A 17,141-nucleotide genomic window follows, 5' to 3' on the forward strand; every position below is an offset into this window, starting at 1 on the left:
ATTTTTCAAATACAGTGCTTAATTACTATAGAAAGCAGTGATTTATCTTTCAACAGTATATATTCTAAAAAGTGGGTTATAATAGAAGCTATCTTCCTTTAAAATGGCCAGTCATGTGAGCCATAATGTTCATTGATAGTAAAATCAATAGAGCATTGATTCTAAGACATAATCCTCAGAGACTGTTGTTCAGAACACAAGACATAGCCAAGTAAATACTGTGTACTGTTTAGAGTGTTTAATGCATGAAATTCTGCTGTCTTAAATTTGGTTATGTGTTAAACAGGATTTATATATTGTGAAGATAAGGCTGCATTGTTGATACTCATAACAATACTGGAAAACAAATATTTAGCAGCATTATGTTATCATAACTTATGTTTTTCCCCTCTAGTACATAACTTAAGTTTAGTAATTAACTTGTCCCACTGTATCAGAAAGAAAAATATTTAGTAAATTAATAGTAATGTACAAAAAGACATCCTTTTCTCTTCACCCCCATGTGTCTTTGAGAGCTTTAAATTGATGGCACATGCGAACATAACATTTTGTTAGCAACATTTTTTTCTGAAATCAAACTATCCACTGTCTTAGTTGAATATAATCATTTTGCTTCCAAAATATTTTTCTTGTATTTCAACTCTAAACTATTCAGTAGGACTAGAATGCATTATGATTTTTAGATTAAACAAGTGTTAAAGTGACTGTTTGCTTGGTTTGCTCTTGAAATGTATAGTTTTCCATTCTTTAGTAGTTTAAGTTTAAAATGTTATTTCCTAAACTAAGTGCTGAGTAGGTTTTTTTTCTTATATAGATATGTTATTGCCTCAAGTCTTTTTTTATTTATTGTGAAGGAAGAAAAAAAGTTATCCTAACATCAGAATTTACATTTCTTGATATTAATCTTATACAATTATGAAAATGTATATGAAGACATATGATATACATCTTATTTAGTATGTAACCATAGAAGTCAGCAGAATATTGTGCTTTAAATCTTTTTCCTAGTAAATTACTAATAATGTCTCCTGCCTTGAACAAATAAATGGTCATTTATCAGAAGTCAAATTTTCTAGATTTGTTGAATTAAATATATTTTGCACTTAAAAGCAGTGTTTTTCCACTAAAAAAAAAAAAGTTGCCAGCAATAAATCTTAGTTTTTTTTAAATTTCTTAGTACATCTCCAAGGTATCAATTTAATAACTATCAAAGTAGCTACTGCAGTTGTTGCATTTAAATTGATTTACATGTCAAGACTGGCAGTTTAGCAGCTGCGCTATTATTCCTGGATCGGTCAATTTACTTGAGAAAAACCTACTACTGAGTTCTACTGACCTGCATGACAATATAGGCCCTATTTCTATTCCTGTAATTAGGCCTGCGACTAACTCAGAATATTTTTAATTAAAATATTTTGGTCAATGTGTTGCACCAAATTAGGCCTTTCAGTGCAGATTTAATTCTAGAAATGGTGTGATTAGAATATGTAATGAATTGCGTTCAGTTTAAGATTAACAGGTTGTGTATCTTGAACATACAGTATTTGAATGTGACTATTTCAAGTTTTATATTATAGCATTTTTCCTCTAAGTTTTTCCTCTTAATGTTTTTGGTTAGGTATCTTAAATTTAAGTTTTGTATGGTTATGTAAACCAGTCTTGAAGTACATTAAATAAATTAACAGGCAAAGACTGCTTACGTTAAAATACTTCAAGGAATAAATGTGGAAAAATAAACTGACTTTTTTTATTCAAATGACTTTTGTAAGAACATAGTTACATTAATAAAAGAGAATAGCCTTAAAATAAATTGAACAGTTTAATGTGAGCAGGTTAACTTTTCAGTAGCATTCTTTAGAAATAAACAAAGTTGCCTGGATCCTGTGAACCTTGATTTCTAGCATCATAAGCAAGAGTTTAATTAGGAGGTACATCTAGCTAGAAGGTTTATGATATAACACCATAAAGAAAATCAAGAGCCAGATATTTTACCTCATTATTCATGTTTTAATTAGTAAAACACTTAAGTAATTGAAACTTCGTTCCTTGCGTTCTCACATTTCAGTTATTTCTCTTGTTGTTCACTTACATCCTGGGGACCTGACCATTGATTAATAGGCATGCAGAACATATATCCCATTCTACAGCAAGTCCTGATTCATAAGAAAATCAGATGGGGGTGCTGTAGGAATAGTAGAGTTTACCACCTTTTCTGCAAGAGATGGGAAACATTTCCACATCATACTGCTCTGAACTCTGTCTGTCCCCTGGTATTTCAAAAAAGTTGCATTATTTTTATTTTATTTTATTTTATTTTATTTTATTTTATTTTATTTTATTTTGTGGTGTTGTGGTAATTTCTGTCTTTAACATGAAGTGAGTTGGTTTATTTCATTTTAAACTCTCTATGAAAGCCTGTTATATTTGCTACTGTAGGTATGATGATATTCTGATCAATGGACTACCAGATTGGCGACAGCCTGTATTCTACTACAGGCGGGTGAGAAAAATGAGCAATGCTGAGCTGGCATTACTCTTGTTCATTATTCTCACAGTGGGTCATTATGCTGTGGTTTGGTCAATCTACCTGGAAAAACAGCTGGTAAGTATTGGTAATAAATCAAATGCACTACAATCATTAGTGTATCTGAAATCCTTGCAAAAGTTTCCAAATAATAGGGATTTTTACAATATGTCCTTTTTCCATTGAAATTAGTTTTCTGGTATTTTAAATGGTTAGTTGTATTAGTAGCAAATATTTTATTATTTAGTTATATGTTCTAATGTTCTAGATTCAAAAGTCAAAATGAAATAATTTTTATATGAATGTAATGTAAAATTTTAATTTCTTATACAGTCGCTGATGATAATTAGTGAACAAGAGGGTTTTTTTTCTAGTTATCAGAGGAAAGAAAGACAGCAGACACCTTCTCTACCATCTGTTGAAGCAGAAACATGTCTTTCCATGGTCATGCTTTTGGTCTTCACGAGTGTTGGGTGTCTCTGGTCTTGATTTTCAGAATTCATACTCACTTTGGCTTTTCCTGTTCTTACTGGAGGTTTTTTCCAAAATAAAACCTGATAAATGTTCTCTGGTCCGTTAGAGAAGCAGTTAAAGCTAAAGCATTTTTTAGTATTTATTCTCCCCCGCCCCCCACCCCTATATGTCTTTGGAAGCTTTAAGTTGATGGTACAAGCGAACATAACATAAAAAGCAATCAATTTTTGTTTATACTCTTAAAAAAACAAACACAAATTCAACAGTATTCACACATTAGCATCTATTTACTTTTTATTTTCCAAGCTACATTATTAAAGTTGATGAATGAGAAAGGAGGCAAGTTGAATGCTTTCTCTTCTTAGAAAACTTTGATTGCTATGGAGATACACATGACTGACAGAGCTGGACTTCATGTGTGTTTAAGGACTGGATGCCATGGCAACAGTTATTGTTAAAGATAGATGATTTTACTTAATCATGTAGGACCCTAGATATATTTGCATAAATGCTACTCTAATGTTTATCCTTCACAGAAGAGTTCCAGTAACATTCATAGAGTACATGTTAATGATAATTGTAATCATAATTCTTTCTACATTAAGGATGAACTGCTTAGCAAAAAAAAGAGAGATAAGAAGAAAAAGACAGGAGGCAGGAGTACAGATGAAGTAAAACTTGGGGCTGCTGACAAAAACGAAAGGTGGGAACAGTTACTAGTGTATTTTCATATTTAAATGATTTTGTCAAAAGTCCACTTCAGCTATTAAAGAAATTGATCAGATATTTTACACACTCCGCCTGTATGCTTGTATGTGGTGTGTCCACACCGAAAGATAATCTCTTTAATTTATGAGAATGTTGCAAGGCTGGCAATGTGTACTATGATTGCTGTTTATAAATATTCAGGGAGGCATTGGTGTGGGTTTGTAATATGAAACGTGGCTATGTGGAAGATCAAAAGTAATTGTAAAGCAAAGAATGTATAAAGTATAGTTTATTTGCAGAAGGGTGCTTCTGGTTTATAAAATAATTTTTGCAAGACGTTTATTTTTCCACTGAAGATTTAAATTAGGTTAAAAATGTAAACTAACAAGTTCATCATTACTGAGTCTTTAACGTATTGCTCTGGTAAGTGCTGAAATTTTGGAGGTTCTTGAATGTTGTTTGATTCACGTAGAAACAAAAGCATTAGTAAAGGATTCTGACACTGCTGTTTAGTTAAGAAACAACATAGGGAAGTGACATCCAGTATACTCCAAAAGATACCACCATTTCTTCTATTGATTTATAGAAAGAAATAAAGGGTTTAAATAGTTCACACAGCAGGGGCATGAACTGGATCAATGCAGGATGGAGATCAGAGACTGTTCTGCCTGTCTTCTATTCTGATGACATCAGTGAGTAATGCTTCAGTGAACTGCAAATGACATTAATTTTTATGTATTGGTTTATTTATGCTACCGTCTTCATATCTAGTTGTCAGCGCTTGTGAACACTTTGGTGATGGTTAGTCTTTTTTAGCTGAAATGATCACTTAAGTCTTAGGAATTTATTTTTGTGTAAATGAAGAAAAGTCCTGTTAAAAGAAGATTAAAAATATAACAATTAATAGAAGCACATTGTCTAAATCTAGTCTTGATTCTTTGGTTTGTTATATGCTTTTTAATGGCTTCAATATTCATAATGTATATTTTGTATTAATGTTTATGCACTTTCAAAATGGATTAATAAGCATTTTTAATTTTACATTTCTAGTTTGAGGCTGTAGGAGAGTTTGCTGACTTTTGTAAACAGGTATATTGTGTAATGAGAATGAAAATGTATTTTTAATATTTAAAATAATTTTACTTTGATGTAGATCATTGGAAAAACCACAGTGGCGTGATTTGCTTCCGTGCAAGCTGGGAATTTGGTTCTGTCTTACTGTAAAATCATTACCTCAGCTGTTGCAGGTAAAAATACAATTTGCACCCCACTTTTTTATGGGATTATTTTGCTGGTTTCATTATGCTGTAATCACACACAGTGTGGCTTGTTCACTTGATTTTTCTGTCATCAGAAGTATTTTTCTTATACAGATAAATTATTATTTTAAGGGTATTATTTAAAAGTTCATGTAAATGTGAATATATATTTGTAAAATGAGTCTTTTGTTTAATATAACCTACAATTCTAATTGTAGTTCTCTCAGTCTGCACTCTGATTTATAAACAGACAAGACTTTAAGAATTGTTCAAGAATAAATAGAAAAGGAGGGTGAAAATTACATGTATTTTAGGAGAAGAAGCAGTGTGTGGAAATAAACTGTAAATGGTAACATTTAATTATAGCTTAAATGTATCTAAAACGTACAGTATTTGTGTAATATATTGTACATTAATATCCAGTTCAAATTTAATAGGAAACAGGGAAATAAATTGAGGGTGTTTTTTTTACGTGGAGTAATTTTAATTTTACCCTTTTCACTGGCAACTGATATCCACCTTTTCCTCAAATTAATCCACTAATTTTTTTTTAATGACTGAGAAGGCTTTTAAAAAATTATTCATATGCAAAAATCTGTCGGTGGAAGGATAAGGTTGTACAGTTAGTACTTTGGAGGAGGGGAAAAATCAGGAAAAGCAAAAATTAACATTAGCATAGGAACTTAAATTTGTTCAGCCTGTCTGACTATAGAATTTTCTTCTACTTTAAGTGTATAACAATAGATTTATTTGTTAAAGGCATAGTGTAAGATACACAAATTATGTAACATCACCAACTTAGTGTCATTATAGTCAGGAAAGTGTCTATAGAGAAAAAATATCTTCTTACATAACAGATTTTTACACCCTGTGGTTTTGGTCATATCTGCTTTAGTGATTAAAAAATAAGATGGTTGCATTTTTATTTATTATTTATTATTATTATTATTATTATTATTTGTTTCTCTTATTATTACTGTAGAGTTGCTATGAATCAGGGAAAGAAAGCAGGGTTAGATTTTGGCTTACACATCACTAACATAATTGTTAACTAAGGCACCACTGCTGGAACTGTTTCCATGCAGATGAAACTTAGGTTTCACTTCCATGCAGTTGATTTTACAGGAGTGGCATATTAAACAAGCAAGAAAGCAAAACAACAAATTGTTTTATCTGTTAGCAGAATAAACTTACTAAGAAAGTCACAGAGACAATAAACATGTTTCTCAGGATTGATCCTTTTTAGTGACTTTTTCAAGGATAACTTCTCTTGAATGTTAGTTGTAGACATCTTAACTGCTTGTATTTCCTTATTTTTTTAAAAATTAATGGTGTAGTCTTGATATTGTACTAAAGTAGTTTTTAGTTAATTTTCTTGTTTTAAAGAAAATAATGATCACTTCCTGGTCACAGTTGGGCTTTTAAGTTCATTCCTCATTTTGGTGAACGAGTTGGGGGAGGAGTGAATTCACAAATTGTTGCTGCTATTTGTTGACAATTTCCTGTACTGGTTAATAATCGTTTTGATTATTTTCTTAATTTACAATTTCTCCAATCCTTTTTCTAGGAGCAATCATGGTGTATTGTGTCATTAGACTATATTAAAAAAATCATAGATGCCTATTGAGCATACCCAAGTTACTTTTCTTCAATCAATCTTCAATCATGTAACTTTATTATCCAACAAACTATTCTCAAATGTGGCCAGTGATATTCCATAATTCATAGGCTAAGTTTAAAAGCTCCATCCCTATTTGAATGAAGTGTGCGTAGGAGAGAGAGCTGTAGCAATATCTTAGTGGCAAAAGTTTGCCCATGCCACTCACTATCTTCACCCTTAAGCCTTACATATTACAACTAGCTGAACAGATTTTCCTCAAACTTAAAAAATATATCACTTTTTGCTTGATCCCAGAAAGCTTCATCCCCAGAAGAGCTTTTTTTTTTTTTAGTGAAAGCAAGATTATAATTAATGTTGCAAAATAGAGCAAATACTAGATTGAAACTAAAAAATATTTACTTATGAGATGATAGGGCATGTTAATGTCCTACTTGCCACCGTTCTATCCACTTAGATGATTCAGATTGCAGAGATGCTACACATGTCTAATTCTCATTTATCCAACTGAATGTCTTCCTCCCCTTTCCCCCCTCAAAAATATCAAATCAGAGAAGGAGGCACTTAAAATAATTAAGGTGGGCCTTTACTTGAGAAAAATGCTTTGTTTGCATGTCCTCGGAATGGCCTATGTCATTTTATCTTGCTCTGCTTTTTGCATGATGGAGTTGAAAGAAAAATAGGAAAGGGATGTGTGAGAAAAATGTAGAACTTTGAAAACTGAATTATATAAGGAAGCTTTTATTTTTAATTATTTGGGAGCATGATTCAAGAGGAGGAAGAGGAACAAGATGGATTTTCATAGTTGTGCTTGTGAGGTTAGTTAAATTTAGGGGCGGAGAAAGTGAAGAAAACAAAGTAAATTTAAAAAATTCTTGTAGGAAGGGAGCTTGTTGAAAGAAGTGATGTAACAACGTTGATAGTCCAGGCCAAATACACTTAAACATTAACTTGTATTGTTCAGTGTAATTTGTACTGTAATTAAATGTATGGTTTGTAGTGTAGGCACAGAGTACAATAAATAGGATACATATTGTTGTTAGGCCCATTTTTGTTTAGTCTTTCAGGTGAATGAAGAGGAATGAAGGAAGGCTGTAGGTGGCTTATTTTTTTCTCTTAAAAATCAACAAAAACAAAACTATCCCTCTCTTCTTCTCCCAAACCCCCCTCCCCAACCCCCAACCCAATCTAGGGATTGAAAAGTCAAGCTTGTAACAAAGGAATGAAACTGTTTAATAGTGTGTGAGTGTCGCAGTCCAAATCAAGAGTGTAATTCAGAGCACAGACTTGTGTTAATTACAGATTTTAATTATCTTTGTGTGGGACAAAAGCAGACTTATCTGTGAATAGACTGGTTTTTAACAAAAAGGTGACTGAGGGTTTCTGTCTGTAGATGAAGACATACAACTTAAGGAAACTGTTTTGCTATTTCCTAAAGGTCCTTGCTAACTACTCTTTATTCTCATTGTTGCTTACAGATAATAAAATAAAAGTGTTCTCTATTAAGCTACTTTCTTCTCCCCCCTTTTTTTAAGCAAGTATTCTTTGCCCTTCTTCCATATTACTTGTAGTGGCAGCTTAAAAATTAGTGTGTTGATCTTCATTTTGTACTAACTTTATTTATGCCAGCACAGCCCTAGGAAACATTTTTGTTAGTTAAATTGTCATGTCACTGCTGGCCTTGCTGTAATGAAGCAGGAAGCATTTTTGTCTGGTTCCTCCAGAAATGGACTCTTGTTAAGAAAATGAATTTCTCCTATTATCTGCAGAATAATGATACAAGCTTCACTGCATATTTCCATCAATAGGTTGTTGGAAAATCTTCTAGTGATTCTCCAATGGTGAGGAGCCCTTCAGTCTCTATTCATATTTGCGCCAAGTGTAACCTATTGAGATTGTCAACAAGGTTTCCAATTATGATGGTGACTTTTGGGATACAAACCTTTAGTCCATTTTCTAGTAGACAGAATAAAAATGGCCACTAATTTATTTTATGTAGACCATGTATGATAGTTAATTATACTTAGTTACTAGCCTGGACTAGATTCAAAGCAGTGAGCAAGAGATGTTTAATTTTTAATGTTTAATGCAGTGTTGAATTAAAAGAAAAATCCAGGAGAAATTTTTCACTGCATTTAAACAGCTTTTTAAAGATGGTCCAATTCTTCCCAGAACAGGTTGGCAGTATCTCATTGATCTCAAAAACCTCTACCAAAAGCATTTCATCTTTGGCAAGGCCATTTTCATGTTTCCTTTGTTTTGTGATCTAATCAAACTTTTCCATACATGTTTGTTTGTTACATTTTACTTAATATTTTAGTGTGATATATTTGATATAATATCTGTAATATTTAAATAGAATACATAAAAAGGACTTTTATAGAGGAAACACTGAAGCACAAGATTTAACCCATAGAAAACTATTTAATTCATAGGGAGATGACAACCAGGAGCTACCTAGTTTTCCAGGGTTTTAGGATGACCAGTACTGGAGCACTGCACTTAGTAAGAAGAAGAGTTCCTAGCTTCTGCAAGATAGGATAGGCCAGGGCAGGATGTGTGGCAAAATGGGTGCCCATTTACCCTGCCCAAAACCAGGCCCAGACTAAAGAATTTTGGGCCCTGTGCACTATGGAAATTGCGGGATCTACACCTTACTTAAAGTGCCTCTACCACATAAATAACCCACACAGACTTTCAAATGCCCCTTCTATCCCATATATACCCCATTCACATCCCAGGAGCCTTTACATGCATTTTGCTCACTGCAACCCCCAACAATTTACATTCACCGGCAGTCCCCAACATCCCAGCTCCCAAGCTCACTGACCCCCAACATTGCCAACGCCCCCTCACCCCTCACTCTGCAGCTCCCCAACACTTCCCATCCAGCACATAGGCTATCAACAACTTGCCCCAGCATCTCACCCCCATGACCTTCCGGGCCATTCACTGGTGCCTTGCAGCTCTGCACTCTGCATTCTGCTCTTTTCCTAGGGTAGTGTAGCACCTCCCAATCCCAGCTCCACAGCTCTGCTCATTTCCAGTGCCTGCCATGCACTTACATGGCCCCACGCTTTAGGGGGAGGGATAGCTCAGTGGTTTGAGCATTGGCCTGCTAAACCCAGGGTTGTGAGTTCAATCCTTGAGGGGGCCATTTAGAGATCTGGGGCAAAAATCTGTCTGGGGATTGGTCCTGTTTTGAGCAGGGGGTTGGACTAGATGACCTCCTGAGGTCCCTTCCAACCCTGATATTCTATGATTCTCAGCTGCCCCTCTGAAGGAAAAACTTGAGTGAGTGATGGTGTAACCTGGTGCACAGGTTCTCAGTGCTGCCCTGGTATTGAGTGCACACTAGTGAATTTGGGCCTACCTGGAACCAATTTCATCCTTTTAGGGGAACCGGCAATGGAGGGTTAGGTTGCAGTTGGAGTTCAAGGCAGAGATTAAGTGGCTCAGAAGGTGGCAGGCAAAAGGAGGGCTGGGTGTAAGCCAGGGACTGTGGAAAGTGAGCAAGACTCATTTGGTGGATAGCCTGTGATATTCACTAGAGGAAATAAGTGGCTTATACTTTGGGGAAGGAGCAGAAGGTAATTGGTGGTGGAATAAAAGTTATAGGAGGGAAGAGACTCATTAAAAAGAAGATACTTGTCTGCAGTTTGCAGACAACCTTGTCTGCAAGTTTGTCTGAAGGTTAAAACATCCATTTTGACTTCTATCATTTTATGCAATGTTTGTTTAAAGGCAAACTGGTACATAAGAGTTTTTTCTCTTCAGGCTTGTCTACACGTAGTGCTGAAGCAGCGCAACTGTACTGCTGTAGCACTGTAGTGAAGATGCTACTTCACTAATGGGAGAGCTTCTCCTGTCGGCATAGTTAATCCACCTCCGTGAGAGGCAGTAGCAATGTTGATGGGTGAAGCACCTTCCTCGGTTGACATAGCTCTGTCTACTGGGGGTTAGGTCAGTATAAGTATATTGCTTGGGGGTGTGGATTTTTTTACACCCCAAGTGACAGTTATACCAATGTTAGTTTGTAGTGTAGACCAGGCCTAAGTTAGCTTGTTTTTTCGTTTTTGATCATGTAGATCTAATTTTTTGGCATCCCATTTGTTACCTTGACAATACACTGATGTCAGGATTATTTAATGCAATGAAAGAGTGTTTTTGCCACATGATGATTGGTGGTGGTAATTATACAAAAATGGGCAAATCCAAGGTTGTTTTTTCAAGTAGCTCTAACTTGACCCTTTCTTCATATTCTCACACACAAAAAATTGATTACTATATACTTAGGATTGTTTCCGGTATTGTTATAACTCTCATACAAACTACATAAGAATATTACAATTAAAAAACCAAACAACTCTAACCATCCAAAAATACGGAGATGACCATTTAAGGTACTATATATAAATATTACACTTCCTTTACAATTTGCATATTTGGTTAACAACAATATTGATATACAGAAAACACAGTTTAATGGTTTAGTTACATATGTCCAGTTGGGTTGCTAGTCTGTGAGAGTGAAGTGCTGGACCAACAGTATTTTCAGACCAATCATCCTTAAATTTAAAAAAAAGGGCTGTGTCTGCTTATACGGATCAGAGCAAGGGAAAGTCTGATTTTTATCATGAAATGTGCCTGGGATCACACCTGGTTCTATGAGGCAAGTCTCCCCTTTTCCAGCTCTTGTGTTGTTTTCTCTGGTCTGTCCTCCTTGTGAGGGAAATGAGGGGAGACCAACGAGGGCTAGGTGAAGAGAACCAAAACAGCAAAGACTGGTCAAAGCAACTAATTGAAATCCCCAATTCCGTATATCAATCCAAGCATCAGAAAAACTCCGCCATAAACAAAATGGTAGTTTTTCTTTATTTAAAAAAAAAAATTAAGTGAGGATTAATTTTGTTGCCCTTCTCTATCAAGAACTTTTATGGTACCTGGCACCACAGCACTGAGCACATTTTGTAAATGACATTCCGTTCATCCGATCTGTAAATGTACTGACAGCTGGCAACATTGTATATAGTGTGGCAGAGCTGTGAAAACCTTAACTTCATATATCCATGCTTCTGTGTGATAAAATGTGGACCATTATGTTTCATTAAACTATTTTTGCCTTGAAGTTTCTTGGATTTTTAAAACTTAAAACTGACAGATTAATGGTCTAATAACTTTTCTTTAATGCACTTGTTTGAAAGATCAGCCAATTAAATCAAAGTTGCTATGTATGTATCTGTAAAACTGTACATGTGTTTATACATGAAACAACACACACAGCATAGCTGGGAGCCTACGTGTCACGACTTTGATACATAGTTAAGGAAAGTGCAATATATTACTATCTTGGTATTCTTTTCAAATGCTTCTATTTCTCAAGCAAATTCCTTCAAACAGGAGGAAAACACTTGTTCCTATTAAGGTGTACCCAAACTGTTCCCGTTAGGCAGAACATTTCCAAACTGCTTGTTTTTCTTTAGAAATTTGGGCTTTGATCCAGATCCAAATTTTGTTGCTTAGGCTGCTCTTTATTTCTTTAAGAGGACTGAGTACATAACAGGTATGAAATGTAGGTGTAGATATATTTTGAACTACTGGAATGCAAAAGAAAGTGTCTGGTCAAAAATGTGCTTAGAAGTCTGATTTATCCAAATTGGGGGTAGGCAAATTGTATTTTTTATATTTATATTTTCAAAATTGTGTAGAATAATCCCCATCAGTTGGCCTGAAAATGATCATAGTATGATAAAATTGAACCCATAAACATCTTGGAAAACTAAGAGCCGGAACTTGAGGATTTATAATGGAAATTACATTTCAACCATAACTAAAGCTATATGGCAAAAAGTTGACTGCAGGATTGGGCAGTAGCAAAAATATGTTGATGAGGGAGAGAACTTGTATTCAAACGTAAGTGTCTGATATGATTACAAAGTTATAGGAAAAAGTTACTGTTAAGTAAATTACTTGGTATAATTTGTTCTCCCTTTTAATTTTTTTCCTAGTGAGTCTCCCTATTTCTAAACCGTTTTGTAAGTCTACATTTTTTCCAGTTTCATTTTCAATTTTACTAACTTTTTTGGGCTATATATAGATAGACATATATAGACATACTTAGGCAAATTTTGCCCTCAGAGTCATCGTTTTAGCTCTTACTGAACCTGGAGAGCCAAATGCTCACATTTTGAGGGCAGAACTAGCCCTATAAATATTTTTAATGAGTTATTTTTCTGATTTCTGTCCTTTTGCACAGATCTAAGCATGTTCTTTTTTTTCACATTATGCTGATATTCGGATCATACAAAAATACATTGTATTTAATGAAATAATATACATACAGTCCAGTACTTGTTTGATATCTTTTAACCTGAGCAATGCTTTAACTGCACTGATCACCCACTTTATATAGATACATCAAATTTAGTATTGCTGTTGCTTTATCTGCTTCTGACTAGTTTTCTTTGTTTTTCTGCTCTTGTCTCTCATTCATCTGAGCCGCTGTTCCAATTGTTCCATGATTGACACACTAGAGAGATTGACAGTTACCCCCTAGTGCCTGCTGTCTGGGGGTCCCATAAGCAATAATGGATTTTGCACCAGAATTTAGCATCAAATATTGGTTTTCAGTGCTAAATCAGAAATGCGGGATGACTGTATCCTCTTTAAAATCATAGCTTTAAACAAAAGCATCCTTGGGATATCTGTAAGCCAAAAATCTATGTACTTAATGTAATCTGAATTTCTCCAAAATTCATAGCAGAGGAAGATTAAGAGTTTTTATTTTTGGTGATTATTCTGGTTAAAGGTATAAATACAAAGAAAACTTCTTGTGTGTAAGTGAGGATTCCAAATTTCAGTTTTAACTGAAGAGATAAAAACAGTATAGATACTAATTTTTCAGTGATTTGGTGTAGAAAATAGGAAGTCCCTTTACTCTTTTAAAGGAGTTGCTATCTTGTTCAATATGCCTGCTGTAAATGATAGCCATCCTGTATCACATGCATACACACATGTACAGGCCCTTATCCTATGAAGATTGAAGCATGTGCTTAAATTGTGCACTTCAGACCACATTCTCTGGTACACTATGTCCAAGTAATGCAAAAGGGAAATACCCAGTGGAGTATATCTGCTGCACAGAGGGATATCTCTTCTGGCATAAAACTGTCAGGGGTGACATAGCCATCTCGTTCCTGATTTCCCCCTCACTCTGCAGCAGCTCTCACACGTAGCAGGGCTGGACGGCCCCAAAACATACGTGTCTAAACTGCAATGCAGATGAGAATCCAGCCTTCTGAGTAGTCCAATTGCATATAATGGGGATTCCTCACAGTGCATAAAAGACAAGCATAAGTTGTTGTTGTTGTTTGTTTTTAAATATTTTGGGTGGATTTTTTTTTTTTTATCGTGACCCAAGATTGTAAACTCTTTGCCGCACGGACCATCTTTTCATTATGTGTGTGTACAGTGTGTAAGCTTGATTGATGGGTTGGGGCCTCTAGGTGCTAACACAATGCATATAATAATAATTGATTGCATGTAGCATCTGTGTGGTGGCCAACATTTTTTTTGTATAGCTGCCAACAGTGGGAATATAAGGTGCAAACAGAAAATGACTGCTTAACACAGTTTTTAGTCGCTATTTTATTAAAATTGTTTTTATTGCTAATAAAACAATTTTCTGATGAAGTCTATGCCACCACAATGCAAATAAACTTTAAAAAAAATATTTTAAAGATATTTCTTGATACAGAAATAGCCAAAATCAAATAGTGAGAATGTTTACAAAAAGAAACTGAAAAACTGATTGCTAATGTATAAAGGAAGAAATAATTAGTTCATTTTGGAATTAATAGGTTAATAAAGGTATAATTGTTATTTTTTATGCAATAACCCAAGTAAATTTCAGTTTACTTAATGTAACTAATTTTGATTGTAATAGAAGGAATGTTGTGCATGTTTAAAGTTAATAAATGCAGTTGCAACAACTTCCATTTCAACACTTCTGTATTTTAATCCTTGTTACTGGTTGAATGCAGATTTACTTAGTGCATAAATAGGAATGCAACTTTAATTCCATTAACTGGCCATCATTTCAGGAAAACTCTCCCTTGCTTATTTCAATCTGGAAATCTTAAAAGCTAAAATAGACAGCCTTTCTCATCATGAATTAATTTAAATCTATTTGAAGATTATTATTCCTGAGGTTATTTCTGTCCATAGCTGTCTTGTCACAAATCTTATTCTTACAAGTGCTATGAGTTTCTAATGTAAATCTGATAAACTGGTTTCTAGCAATAAAGCTAGTGAAAACCATAAAGAGGTTTTAATGTTTGATATTTATGCTTAACTGTTGATGCCTTTTTAATAATACTTTAAAAATTGTGAAAAAGGGTTTTTTTAGTAAAGTCTTCTATATTGGATCTCATATTTGCTGACGTCATAAATGATTTTACAGCAAGATGTCCACTGCCCTGCAGTAGAAAAAGAAATAGCAGCTTTAATTAAAACATTTATTTTCAAATATCTGTGTAGTGATGAACTTCTTGCTACTTGAACTTTCAGATTGTTTGGGTGAGCAAAATGGGTGTATGGCCTCTTAAAGAGCTAATTAGGGATGCATTGAGTTATCATGTACAGGACCATTAAAATACCCTTCTAAAGATGGGGGTTTTTTTCTGTTTCTTTTTAAGTTGTATGTGTGTAGTAAACTTTAACCTCAGCATTGTTAAATATGGACTTAACACAGAATTTCTGTGTTCAAGGCAAGTCATTCCTGTAACTTGAAAATTGCTGTATCTCAAGTGGAATGAGTGAATATATTTCATTTGCTTTTTTTAAAGAGTTAATCTAAAGTGAAATAATTTAAAACAGTGCCATTGTTACAAACTTGTTTTATATAAAGGATGCTAATATCATTGCAACATTTTCTTAAAGGATGCCAGACAATTATACGTAGAATATAAAGAAACAAAAATGAAGGCGAGAGAAGATGCCCTGGCTAGAGCTGAACTTGAAACACTTCCGAGTGAGTTTTTAATACTGTCTTAATACACAATCAATGTAATTTATTATAAGATACGTACTATAGAAGATGAATGGGAAAATATGCTTTCATTGTTCTGAAATTTGTTTTGCAAGTTATTTTTGCTGTCTGTTAGTGAAAGAGACTTCTGTGATATGACTTTTGAATTTCACTTAATAACCTGTGCTCTCATTTAAATTGGATATAGGTATGTCCATGTATAAACATAACTATGTGATTAGTCAGAATCAAATATTTGTGCACTGTATAAAACAAATAACTGCTGAATTCCAGTAATTTGGAAAATAGTTTTGCTTTTGTACCAAAAGTACTTCTGAGTTTGATAATTTTTATAGGTTTATTAAAAAGATTGTATCTAATAAAATGTAAATTGAAATAAATGTTATTTAACAGTATAGGCAAAGAAACTCAAAAGTAAAGACTTTGTTTATGTTGAGGTATGTTGTTTTCAGAAGTGGCCTCAGGTTGTGAGCCTGTCTGTATTATTGTGTCTGAATATAATTGCAGGTATATTTTATAGTACATATGAGGTTGATTTCTGTGTGCTATAAAATGCACCCGCAGTTACTTGCACCTATAAAAACGTAGATGCAAACTTTGGGTGCAGAGTTGTGACACTGTTGAAATTGGAAACTTAGGGTACTAGATCTCTCTGCTCTTTAAATACAAGGTGAAAGCAATAAATAACTAGCATTCATATTTTAATATTGAGACTGGATGATATTCCCTTTTCTAATCCCTTTTTTGATCATAACCAGACTTTTAAAACTTGTTTTCAAAAGAAGCTAAAATGTGTTTGTTTGAATTGAGTATAATGCTTCTCTATGCGTTTTTGTATTTTGGCATGTGTACTAAAAGCTAGTAACCATTGTGGGGTATAGAGTACACATAGCAAAAACCCATAGAAATGTATAGTACAGTCCCATTTGCCCATGGTCTGAGTTTTGTAAAATCAGCAGTGATGACTCAGCATAATTTGGTACCATCTCCCCAAAGCCTGGAATGTAAAGATCATTCTGCTGTTCAGTAATTATAGGGTGCCAGCCACAAAGTTGGCCAGCTATATACTTCATCTAGCAAATTGTAATATGAAAATGTGAACACGGCAATCAGTGTTTATCAGTAACTTTATGATATTAGACTGTATTGTCATTTTGTTTCGTTTGAATGATGACCTAGAGCATATCAATTAACAACTTTTAATATTTTGTTAAAAGGACTAGTTTATGGTGCTAGAAGGGCAAATTCAAGTAAGAAAACATTAAAATTATAGTGGTTAGTGATCCTGTGTGTTTATTATTTTTAAAATGGCAAATAAATGTTTTTTCAGCATTTTTCTCCTGAGTTTTGGGAGTGCAGAGAGAGGCAAGGGTATTAGTTATGAAACGGTGATTAGTAGAGTTTGTGGTGGAATTTGACACAACCTTAATTGGGCCAATGATACTGAACAGTGCTGTTACTAGCTAACCATGTGTGGTCCATCTTATATTTTAAAAATAAATGAATGTG

At 34.1% G+C, this 17,141-nt stretch overlaps 1 protein-coding gene across 1 annotated transcript in view; it reads left to right on the plus strand.

Annotated features, from left to right (window-relative positions):
* The window catches only part of DNAJC1 (DnaJ heat shock protein family (Hsp40) member C1), a 178,647-nt gene that overhangs the window by 70,409 nt on the left and 91,097 nt on the right, over positions 1-17,141 (plus strand). Inside the window, exons 4-7 of the mRNA XM_005302767.5 lie at positions 2,437-2,602; positions 3,604-3,701; positions 4,860-4,953; positions 15,524-15,614. Coding sequence (XP_005302824.1) covers positions 2,437-2,602; positions 3,604-3,701; positions 4,860-4,953; positions 15,524-15,614 — 449 coding nt within the window. The remainder of the gene's footprint in view (positions 1-2,436; positions 2,603-3,603; positions 3,702-4,859; positions 4,954-15,523; positions 15,615-17,141) is intronic.

This window comes from Chrysemys picta, chromosome 2, assembly GCF_011386835.1.
Source record: "Chrysemys picta bellii isolate R12L10 chromosome 2, ASM1138683v2, whole genome shotgun sequence".
NCBI lineage: Eukaryota > Metazoa > Chordata > Testudines > Emydidae > Chrysemys > Chrysemys picta.